General features: G+C 53.0%; 1 protein-coding gene across 1 annotated transcript; it reads left to right on the top strand.

The window, feature by feature from the left end:
* Nucleotides 1-3,053: 3,053 nt before the first annotated feature.
* On the top strand, nt 3,054-9,640 carry LOC142817481 (uncharacterized). The gene is made up of 7 exons (XM_075894496.1): nt 3,054-5,152; nt 5,264-5,315; nt 5,393-5,931; nt 5,980-6,969; nt 7,144-7,311; nt 7,420-7,640; nt 9,531-9,640. The coding sequence occupies exons 1-7, from the start codon at nt 3,054-3,056 to the stop codon at nt 9,638-9,640; spliced, it is 4,179 nt and encodes a 1,392-aa protein (XP_075750611.1).
* The last annotated feature ends 2,476 nt before the right edge of the window (nt 9,641-12,116 follow it).

Below are 12,116 nucleotides of genomic sequence, written 5' to 3'. Positions count from 1 at the left end.
CTGGGAGGGCACGCAGGAAACCCAGATTTCAATCCCATTGTGTTCTTGTTTTTATTCACTGCTTTTTTTTTATGTCATGTGGCAGTGGTTACGGATACCGGTGGCAGTGGCGGACAACTACGGCCCGCAGGCGACCCGTGTTGTGATCTCATAACGGCTACCGCTGTAAAACGAAGGCAGTTGGGCAACGGCAGAGTCAGCGGGCCAATGAGCGGTCCTGCGGCCTCGTCAAGCTGTCTAAATGACAGCTTTTTCTGTCCGCCCCTTTGTATAGTTACACTGTATTGATGCGAAAAATAAAGTACATTTTCTATTACAAAGAAATAACCCTCAGAATTCGGCTGATTATTATTATGCCCCCCACGCTGCAGCATTGCTATTTAGGTTCCTGCACAACCGAAAAAAAAAAAAAAAAACTCACAGGTTCACTTAATTATGCATTCACCTAAGATAACTCCAGTGCGAAAGCTATTTTTTTTCTTCTGCTTCACTCTATGTATTGATCCGCCCACTCCAGCTCTGAAAGCTTGCTGCCCCTAAAGTGGTTATGCAAGGCCTCCTAGATCGGAGGCATCACGAGCTCGTTGTGCTAAACGTGCTTTGAATTGCCTCCGGGACCATTCAACACTTCACCAAGTCATGAGGTCACGGGATGATGGCACAAAGATGTCATGATGACGTCATCCTTTAGCGGCGTATGAGGTTATGGTGACGTCAAATTGTGACGTAATCGCGTGATCAAAATTTTCTTTTCATCACTTATGTTGACGTCGCCGACGCGATACACCTCCTCGGGCTCTTTTTTCTTTAATTTTATGAGTCATTTTAACCTTTAGCAATTAAAAAAAAACTGCGTTAGTGCGCTTGTTTAACTTCGTCTTCAGCGCCGGCGTTACACATGATGTGGCACTATGTAACTGGATATAGGATGGCGATGCGTGCACCACGACCAAATTTACATCCAGTACATAAAAACTTGCGTTGCTGTGCGAATTCCCACCGCTGCAGTTAGCGCAGTAATACGACCTCACGAATCATCAAACACGGGGTGGGGGCCACCACCTTATTCGTCTACATACCAGGGCACCTGTAGCACTCTTAGCGGAGAGTTGTGCATGTTGCCACAGTTCCCTAACGACTCTTAACTGTGACTACATTTCGCGAGGGTGCTGGCGTCGTGCCACACGGACAACAAAAAGGGTCCGCACAGCCTTTTCGGTTCAACTACAGCTCCGAAGACAAAGAAAATCTTCGCTCGTGAGTTGTACACTGTACACGGTGAGCAGAAAAAAAAAACAAAAAGGAAAAAGTGGTAGTACAGGTATGCCCCTCATGAAAACACCGAGAGCAGCAGAAAACTCGGCGGGTCGTCTTAAACTACTACGTTGTCCCGTTAGCGCCGTCGTCTCTCTTTTCAGTGTAAATACGCTTTATAAGCGACCCCAAAACCATCCACCGCCCTCGGTGGCGTCCACGGTATTTCTCTCTATATTTAAAAGAAAGAGGACTTGGCGGGCCGCACCGCGACGCTCTACCGAATAAGCCATGGACGCGACGCTGATATCGGTGTCAGTAACGCGCCTTATCCCTTCGCTCGCTCCTCCGCTCTCCTCGTTAGCTGCAGCTGTGCGCGCACCCCTCTCTCTCGCGCGCCCGCCTTCTCTCTCAGTCTCCCGTCGAGAGCGGGTCGTGCGATGGATGTCCCGGAGGCAACGCTACCATCAACAACGAATGCAGTACAACCGAATACCACCACTGCACCCGTCGTTGGAGGTGACGGTACCGCGGTGGTTTCGCCGACGTTGGAAGACAAGGCGGCGCAGCGAAGGGCTCGTTAGACCGAACGTAAGCGGGCGAAGCGTGCAGCGGATGCCGAACTGCGTGCTCGCGAGGCCGAGTGAAAGCGGGCGAAGCGTGCAGCGGATGCCGAACTGTGCGCTCGCGAGGCCGAGGACAAGCGGGCGAAGCGTGCGGAGGATGCCGAACTTCACGCTCGCGAGGCCGAGGACAAGCGGGCGAAGCGTGCAGTGGATGGTGAACTGCGCGCTCGCGAGGCCGAGATGAGGCGTCAGCATCGAGCCGCGAACGCGGCCCAAGAAGCGGAACGACAATGCAAGCGCCAGGCGGAGAAGGGCGATGAAGGCCGGCGTCAAGACGCCGCTCGCAATCGTCAACGGCGAGTGGACGTTCCCGAAGCCGTTCGAGCTAGTGAACGAGCCGCGCGGGAGAGGGTGCGAGCCCTGGACTTTGCTCGTCCGGACGCGCGTTTCGAACGCAACTTTGTGGATCGCAGCTTCGGTCACAGCTGCGCCGTGTGTGACCAGCTGTGGTTCGATAACAACCTGAGCTGCATTTCCGGCGTGAGGAACGAGACCAACAGGTTGAACGCGTTGCGGGTTCTTTAGAACGAGTTCGGAAGACGGTCGGGCAAACACCGATGCGACGACATAGATGCGCAAGACCCGCGGCTGGCTCCCTTCGGTGCGTTCCGGGTGTGTGCGTCTTGCCGAGAGTCCCTGCTGGACGGGTGGGTTCCGCCGTTGAGCAAGAGCCACGGCTACGCGTACCCGCCTCGTCCCGCGGACCTCCCCGATCTGAACCCGGTGGAAGAGCGCCTCATCTCGCCTCGACTCCCCTTTATGAGCATCAGGCGGCTCACGCGGGGCAACGGTCAGTACGGCATTAAGGGACAGATCGTGAACGTGCCCATCGAAGTTCCGAGCGTGGTGGAGTGTCTTCCGCGGCTGGTTCCCGAGGACGTTGCGATAGACGTGCACGTGAAGCGGAGGCTGGTGAGTCCGACTACGTACAGGCGCGGACTGGTGAAGCGCGGTAACATCTTGGTGTGGTTGAAGCACCTGGAGCATGCGCCGTTGTATGTCGCTAGCAGCGTGCGCATCGACTGGAGTCGGCTGGGTGTCTTCGATGACGATGATGAGGCCGTTTGTGAAGGTGAACGCGCCCAGGGGGGAGACGACGCAGATGACATCGAGACTGTCCCCGAGAACATAGATTTGGACGACCCCGTGCAACTAGCCATTGCCCTCAAAGCCATGTCAAAGACGATCTTCTTTAATGAGGAGGGTGAGCAACGACCGCGCGCTCTCTTGATGAGAGATGATGGGGAGCGAAGCAGCGAACTGGACGATGCCGCTGCCGCTGACAAGCTGATCGATCAGTCGCATAGCCTGCACCTCGCTCCGGGTGAGAACCGCGTCCCACTGGCGCTCTTCATGGATGCGTATGCGGAAGAGCTCGCCTTCCCCACGATATACATGGGCGTGCCTCGCAAGATCATCGGTCCGCGTTCCACGCCATTCGCCATGGCCAGCAGCGAGATACGGCGCACCGACCGGCGTGGAGCAACGCCGGAGCACGTCTTGTACATGGCCGCGAATGTGATGCGGTACAACGTTGCGGAAAGCAACATGATGTTTCGCACCAACGAGACCACTGGTTCCATCACGCGCGAGCAGCTCGAGAGTGGCGGTAAGAAGTTCCTGGAGGAGGTGCTGGACCACGACCTCGCATTCATGCGGGGCGTTCCAAATACGGTCCAGTACTGGCAGGCTCGCAGGAGTGAACTCTTCGCAATGATCCGCCAGTTGGGAATGCCGCACGCGTTCCTGACAATGTCCGCGTCCGAGGTCCACTGGGAGCGCCTGCTCGAGACCCTGGAGTGGCTTCGGGTTGGGCCCGACGGCACGCCTCGGCCCGTGTCCGAGATGATGGCCTGGGAGCGCGTGGAGCTCGTGAACGAAGACCCCGTTGCCTGCGCGATGTACATCAACAGGATCTTCGACGTCATCATGAACGTGCTCGCCGACCGAAACTGCTCGCCGTTCCGCCCGTACGTGATCCGGGATTACTTCAAGCGGGTGGAGTTCCAGCAGAGAGGAAGCGCGCACGTGCACGTGATCCTGTGGCTCGAACAGGCTCCCGACGAGGACCTCATCGGTGAGGAAGGTGCCATGCCCAAGACCCTCGAGATGGTGGCCCAACTCCTCACGCTCGACACTACGCTCCTCAGGCGGCTGCGCACGCAGACGCATCAGCACACCCACACGTGCTACAAGCACGGCCGCACCAAGTGCCGATTCGGGGCGCCCTTCATGCCCAGTGATGAAACGAAGATCGTGGTGGTGCCGTTTCCACCTGCGCCGGAGGGAGACGATGCGGAGAGTGAGCGGGAACGCCAGCGTCTCAAGGCCCTCAAGAAGAAGTATGATGAAATGCACGAGGGCCTCGAGTCCGGCGACTTTGAGGATCTTGCCTCGTTCCTACGCGCTTTCGGCCTGCACTCCGAGAAGGAGTATATGGATGTCCTGCGCGCCGGCCTTTCGCGACCCTGCGTCCTCCATCGAAGGACCCCGGCGGAGAAGTTTGTTAATACATTCAACGCGCGGATAGGCCGGGTCTTGGATTCGAATATAGATATGCAGATAATACTCGATCACTACGCGTGCGCTTCCTACGTGGTGGACTATGTCAATAAGTCCGACCACGGAATGTCCAACCTCAAACGCACCGTTGCCGAGATTCTCAAAACGAATGCCAACGACGACATCGAAGCCGTGATCCGCAAGGTTCATGTGCACATCCTTAAAGGAATTGAAATGTCGGCACAGGAGGCGGCCTGGTTTCTACTCAAACAGGACATGTCGCACAAGACCCGGGAGGTGGTGTACGTCCCCACGTGCTACCTAGAAGAACGGGCGCGCGTACGCATTACGCGTGCCGAGTTGGAGGCGCTCCCTCCGGGCTCCACCGACGTCTGGAAAGCGAACCTCGTGCAAAAGTACGAGGCCAGGCCGCCTACCCTCAACGACGTATGCCTCACCGACTTCGCAAGCAAGTACCAGCCGGCGAAGGGTGATTGTCGTTACGTGCTCAGGGTACGGCCGGCTGTGATACGCTACCGCGGATACAACCCCGGTAACGATGTGGAGTCGTATATGCGGGAAAATGTCCTTCTATACGTCCCGTTCCGAAGCGAAACGGTTGATGTGTTGGATGATAATAGGTATGTGTCCATCTACGACAACAACAAGCAGTTGATTGAGGTAAAACGAAAAGAATACAACCCGGTGGATGACGATGCACTGGTCCAAGAAATGGTGGAGGTCCACTACGCCGAGATGCTGCGGCTCAGGCGAGAGAGAGAGGAGGATGAAGAAAGAACAATGCAAGAAGAAGAAGAATGTAATGAAGATGACGGGTGCGCGTGGGTACAAATCCCCGAACGACGAGATGCGGATGCTAGTGTGTACGCGGACGTGCTGCCTAACGAGCGCCTGCTCCGACTGCTAAAGGAGGTCAGTACGCCGTGTGCTGCGGTACGCAAACGGCGCGGAATCATGGAACGAGAAGAGTACGTTTCGATGATGCGCAGCCCGTACCCGAGCAGTACGAGTTGCTGTGCGAGATTCTGCACCGTCAGACCACGCCGGGGCAGCCTCCGCTGCGGGTCTTCTTCACGGGACCCGCGGGTTGTGGCAAGACCTTCGTGCTCAAGCTCGCCATGAACGTGTATAACCGCTGTGCGGACTGCTGCGGTGCCGTTGGCTGGGAAGACGGCTCCTCCTCATCCGTCCCTTCCGTCTACAACGCGTACGTGATCTGCGCCAGTACGGGAAAGGCCGCCGTCACTGTGGGTGGAACCACCATCCACAGTGCCTTCAAACTCGTACGGGCTGCCCGTGGAAACCGACAGGACGCCCGCCTCGGAGTCATGGGGGACGGTGGACTCCGACCTAGTGACCTGAACACCTTCCGGTGTGCCTTCCGCAGAGTCAAGTGCGTCGTCATAGACGAAGTCAGTATGATGTCCGTCGACCAACTCAAACTGGTTGATTGCCATCTGCGCAAGATCACGCAGCAACTCACCGAACCCTTCGGTGGACTGGACGTCATCCTCTGCGGGGACCTGCGGTAGTTGCCGCCCGTGCGTGCCAGCGAGATTTTCAAGCGGCCCCGCAGTGCTGATGGTCTCCTAGGATTCAGCACTGTCACCTGGCATCATCTCGAATACTGCGCGCTCGTGAGAGTCGTGCGCCAGTCTGACGTCACCTTCTCCGCGGTCCTCACCAACATCGGGGACGGCCGCGCGCTCGAGCCCGAAGAAGTAAAGCTTCTCGAATCCAGGTTCGTCACGGTCGAGGAAGCCGCCGAGCGCGCGCCCTCGGTTGTGCGCATCTTCTACTCGAACGCCGATGTCACGCGTTTCAACGAGACCATGGCCCGTTCGCAGGACGACTTCGTGGTGCTTCGCGCGCGTGATCGGTACCTCGGCTGCAAGACGCCGCATCTGCTCGAGAATGCCAAGCGTAGGGTTGCCCGAATGGTTCCCAGCGAGTTTGCAAATCTGCCCAGGGAAGTAATGGCCGTGGTTGGCAAGCCCTACATGATGACTCATAACATCGATCTCGTGGATGGTCTGGTCAACGGTGTGGTTGGAGTCTTGCGCCTGTGTGAGCTCGCCGGCCCGTTGCCTGATGATGGAGATGGAGTGGATGAAGAAGGAGAAGGAGACGAGGATGAAGAGACGCGCGTGAGGCGACTGTGGCTCGAGTTCGATGTGCCCGGTACCGGAAAGCTCACGCGTGCGCGCGCCACTCGGGCCGTTCACGAGGCCCGTTCCAACGGCTACGACGTGACCAGCGAGGACTGGATACACATCGAGATGCAGTCGGCCACCGTCACGGTATATCGAAAGGCCGGCATAGCTTGTAAACGGACGCAGTTCCCCCTTGTCCAGGCCAGCGCCATCACCGTGCACAAATCTCAGGGGGGAGCCTACGCCTCGGTCGTGTACGACTACTCCAAGACGCACCCGCAGAAGCTCGTCTACGTTGCGCTCTCTCGGTGTACCAACCTCAACGGGCTATACCTCACCAACGCTGAGGGAGACCACACCTTCTACCACAAGCAAGACAACCCCGACAAACCCATGCTCGATGAGTTTCGGAGGCTCGAGAATTACCGTCTCGTCACCGTCACGCAGCGCTAACTCTCCGCTCTGAGGGACCAGCATTTCCGCAGGGTGTGCGAGGGTGGCTGTAGGGAGTTCACGCTCGCACTCCTAAACGTCCGCTCTCTCTCGGCGCATGCACTGGACGTTGCCTAAGACCCCGTACTCTCCAGAGTTGATCTCCTCTGCCTCACGGAGACCTGGAACCGCTCCTCCGGTGACTGCGCTGCCGATGTCTCCCTGAGTGGCTACGATCGCGTGACCCGGGCCCTCGGCGAGAGAAGGGCTGGTGGAGTGGACGTCTTCCTAAAGCGCTACCGGCCCTTCAGTGAAGAGCTCAGGTGACAGCAGGACCGGACCCAACTCCTGGTCTTACAGCGTGCCGACCTCGCTCCTGATGCATCGCCGCGAACGTGTCCCACTGACGACCCGTGCTCCTTCGCCCGGAGTGGAAGCCGGGGCGAGTACTGCGGCGTGTGCTTGGTTGGACATGTCTACGCCAACGCCCTCTCCTATGCCGTGTGTACTTCGCCGCTCAGAGACAACTCGCCGTACGCTTCCGTCTACACCACTGCCTACTCCGGTGATGCCGTCCTGGTTGTGACCGTCTACCTGGCCCTGAACCTCTCCAGAGATGACGTCTTGGAGCAGATGGATGCGGCGATGGAGAGTGAGTCTGTGCGCGCGCGTCCCTCGGTTCCGATTGTGGTGGTGGGTGACTTTAACGTGGACGTTAGAAAGGACAATGGCTAGTTGGTTGACCACATGCTGAACAATTACTCGATGACGTGTCTGTCTCTCGAGTTTCCGACCACGATCAACAGTGGCTTCATCGACTTGGCGTTAAGTAGGAACTGTACGGTCCGCTCCGTCTTGCCGGATCCGCTCACCGTACATTTCTCGGATCACAAAGCGCTGGTACTAACCGCGAGCTACAACGATAACACGAATAGGTGCTAATCAGTAGTGTAGTTTGTGTGTGTGTGTGTGTGTGTGTGTGTGTGTGTGTGTGTGTGACGCGCTCGCGATGTGTGCATTTAATGCATCGTACGAAAATCGTGAAGTGTAAATAAATAATACTTCGTATATAATGTATCTGTGTACAAATGCTTCATGACAAACAACACTTAAATTCATTAATTACACTTTAATCATCATCATCATCAGTAATAAAACTCCCAAGCATTTCCCCGAGGGTGAACATGGTTAAGTGCGAATGCACGGGGTGATGCTATGAGGGGGAGTAAAGTTAAAATCCGTCGGCATTCGCCAGTGAGTTAACGTAAACTCCCCCGTGTGATCAAATTGCGATTCCCAGGAACCATTACACCATAAAAGCACCATAGTGTGATTAATAAATATAATAGTGCGAATTAATAAATACCCTTCATAGCATCACCCCGTGCAATCGCACTTAGCCATGTTCACCCTCGGGAAAATGCTTGGGAGTTTTTTACGACAGCTGTGGCCTTACGATTCCTCGCGCAACAATCGAACGGCGGGCTTGTTCGCAAGACACGCCGATGTTAGGGTTGCTTGTACGCGCGGTTCATGCCGCATTATTCCGGTATTCATTGGCTGGTATAGAAGCACGATACAGGGCTCGTGGTAGAAGTGTAAGACGTTGCGTTACTGGGGACAAATCCACTTTGATGTAAGAGGGAAGGAAAGCAGGGGAGAGGGAGAAAAAAAGCAGGGTTGTTAAGAAGTTGTAATAACCGGCATGGTACCTTAGTTGCGAGATCGAAAGAGGAGCGAAGAAAGAAAGAAAGAAAGAAAGAAAGAAAGAAAGAAAGAAAGAAAGAAAGAAAGAAAGAAAGAAAGAAAGAAAGAAAGAAAGAAAGAAAGATGACATCGTGAAGTCGCGGTGTATGATTAGGTGATATTTTTTTTCATCATTCGTGTTGACGCCGACGACGGTCCCTTCTCTCGTTTGATCAGGCATGTAAGACTTTGGCCTTTGTATAATATTCATCAAGACATTTGAGGTCATAAGACGGTAAGTTTGGCCAGTTGGTTGGGACTCGTCGAGAACTTGTTTACAGTGCAACACCAGAAACACAGGATAGGGAAGGACGTCTTTCCTTTTTCTTTTGATCCTTCCGTGCCCTGTGTTCCTGGTGTTGCGCTGCAAACAAGTTTACGAAGATGTGATGCCCACGAACACACGATGTTTTCGAGATACGCCGCGGTGACCGGCTTCAATTCATTTTTTGCAATTACGTGCACCTTTCTAACGGACCCACATATCCACGCACGATAGAGAATTTGTCCAAAAGCCGCCTCGTCCGGAATTACGTTAAGAAAACTGAAAAAAAAAAAGCTAGGCCAACGACTTAGTTGAAATTCAAGTTTCAGAATTCTTATAGGTTTGAAGACCTCATTTGACTGTCCACTTAGGAATCTTTGGTTGTTCTTCCTACAGGCCTTCCGAAGACTTCCGTCGTCTCTCCAGATTTATTGCTCAATGAAACAAGGAATGCGACCAGGATATCGCCAGTGCGAGAAACGAACACCATTTGCTAAAGTGCAGCATTCTTTTTTTTTAATCGAATTCTAGGGTATTGGAAATGCCTGAGCACGAAAAGCACGCCCATGTGGCCGGAATGGAGCTGGGATCAAGCCGCCACGGAGTATCTCAAAGCCGAGATATTTTATAATACAACGTGAGACCGGATCAATTACTTTTGTTAACGTGATGTTACGATTCCCTACGCCTTCGGTTTTGCAACCTTGTGATGAAGAGGCCTTTGGTTTATGCCGAATCGATCCCCCACACTTGGGCAATGCCTTGGCAGTTCATTGCAATGCCTGTCGCATAATCGCCCGAAACAACAAAGGGAAGCGAGTCGTTATAGGCAGGAAAAAACTTGTTTTTCTGCCAGTTTAACTTCCGTGAAACACGTGGGACAGCAAACTTGTGAGCACGCAAGTGTACGTGACTTGCTGGCGAAATCGCGATGGTGTCGTAAACCCGCCACGATAACTGAAATACGCACGCTCATACAATTTGAGCTTTATAATCATCGCCATAATCATTTAACATCATCGTGACCATAACCTCTAGCATCACCATTTTTTTCGAGCTTCATCATCAATTAATGATCATCATTGTCATCAGTTTGATCTATTTATTGATTTGTTTATTTACTCAGTCGCTAACCCGAAGGCCGCACGTTTTTCCCAGGCGGCGCCGCGCGGTCGCATTTCGGTGAAGGCAAAACGGTGGAGGTCCGTGAGCTGTACGATGTCAGTGCACCAGATGATCGAAATTTCCGGAGCCCTCCATTGAGGCTTGCATCCTAGTTGCACTAATGTTTCGGCACCCCGGACCCAAAACATTGTACTAGCGCTACTACGATGACGGCAGCACAAGGTAGAAGAAGGTAGCTTCGCTGATTTACGGTTGGTATGTAGGATTGAACGTCCCGAAACCACCATATGATTATGAGAAACGCCATAGTGGAGGGCTCCGAAAATGTCGACCTCCTGGGGTTCTTTAACGTGCACCCAAATCTGGAAGGTACATAGCTTCGCTGTGAACGAAAAACGTGGAATTCGGTCTCCCCCCGCGCGATCGCTCACGCATTCCAAGACAAAATCATTCCGCCCGCAGTCATTTAGTGGGTGTATTTTGACTATGCACTGTTAATTTGCGCATTGCTTCCCCGTAACACTTCAACCTGAGCGCGGCCTAGGAGTACATGTACTGAACCCGTGTGGTCGCGGCAACGAAAAATATCGAACAAAGCAAAGCAAAGCTCGAGAATAAAACAAGATTTTTCTTTTTTCATCGGACCGAATTCCGCATGAGGGCGTCACCGGGGCCACTTTGTTCCGGCTTCTTCTCTTTCTTTATTCGCAACCGTACTCGTCGACTTCTCTTTCTTTCTTCCTTTCTTTCTTTCTTTCTTTCTTTCTTTCTTTCTTTCTTTCTTTCCTTCTTGTTCTATTTATTTATTCAATTCTTCCTTTCTTTCTTTTCTTTCTCAAGCCTTTTGTGTCATTACAGGCCCTTCTCTTTCATTATTTCGCACTCCCTTTACCATATCCTAGTGCAAGGTAGCTAACCGAAAATTTCCTCTGGTAAACTTCCCTGGCCTATCTATCTATCTATCTATCTATCTATCTATCTATCTATCTATCTATCTATCTATCTATCTATCTATCTATCTATCTATCTATCTATCTATCTATCTATCTATCTATCTATCTATCTATCTATCTATCTATCTATCTATCTATCTATCTATCTATCTATCTATCTATCTATCTATCTATCTATCTATCTATCTATCTATCTATCTATCTATCTATCTATCTATCTATCTATCTGTCTGTCTGTCTGTCTGTCTGTCTGTCTGTCTGTCTGTCTGTCTGTCTGTCTGTCTGTCTGTCTGTCTGTCTGTCTGTCTGTCTTCCCTGGTTCCCTTTCTAGACTTTTTCATGAATAAAATGATCGAAAAAGTGAAAGGGGACTTGGAGAATTGAACAAACGAAAGCTTTCCTTTCGCAGCAGGGCGTGTTTCACCACTATGCCTGCGTGAAAGACGGGCGAGCGGTACGGGCGACTCCACTCGTTCAAGCAGTTAGATAAAAAAAATAATAATAAGAAGAAGAAAACAAGAGAACTCCTTCTATGAGAGAGCAAGCAGACACAGTGACGGGCTTGTCTATCTTTTCTGACAAGCTAAACCCATGTTCTTTTGTTTATTTCTTGCACGTTACTTCATGCACATTTCCTTAGTTGTCTTTGTCTTGTTCGAATAAGAACGACGTTCCTTCACGGGCTGCTCGCTCACTCGCTTTGGCGCTTCACGTAGATGAGAGGCTAATGACCGCATTGTGAACCTCTTCCCCCCCTCCCCCTCGACAGCTGGGCGACGCATCGTCACCCCATTCGCTACGTCGTAGTGTCACCACCACCACACAGTGTGCCCCACGCGCGCTCCGGGCTATCTTATACACGCCAGGCCTCGAGGGCAGGCTGCTAAGTCAACCGCACACGAAGTCGGGCCCGTCGTAATGCAAAGCGACACACTACACAGATGAAAAGGCAGAGGCACAAGAGCGCGATCCGACGAGCGTGGCATGAAGAGAGGGCGTGTCGTCTTTTTGCTCGGCTCGCCGCGCTACTTTCCCCCCT

This window comes from Rhipicephalus microplus, chromosome 5 (genome assembly GCF_043290135.1).
Source record: "Rhipicephalus microplus isolate Deutch F79 chromosome 5, USDA_Rmic, whole genome shotgun sequence".
In the NCBI taxonomy this organism is placed as follows: domain Eukaryota; kingdom Metazoa; phylum Arthropoda; class Arachnida; order Ixodida; family Ixodidae; genus Rhipicephalus; species Rhipicephalus microplus.
The sequence above is the reverse complement of the archived record's forward strand: the minus strand, read 5'-3'. Positions and strand labels throughout refer to the sequence as shown.

Coding starts and splice junctions, on each gene's coding strand:
- LOC142817481 (XM_075894496.1), top strand. CDS start 3,054: ATGTCAAAGACGATCTTCTTTAATGAGGAGGGTGAGCAACGACCGCGC. Junction 5,316..5,392: donor TGCTCCGACTGCTAAAGGAG/GTCAGTACGCCG, acceptor GATGATGCGCAG/CCCGTACCCGAGCAGTACGA. Junction 7,312..7,419: donor CCCTTCAGTGAAGAGCTCAG/GTGACAGCAGGA, acceptor CTTCGCCCGGAG/TGGAAGCCGGGGCGAGTACT.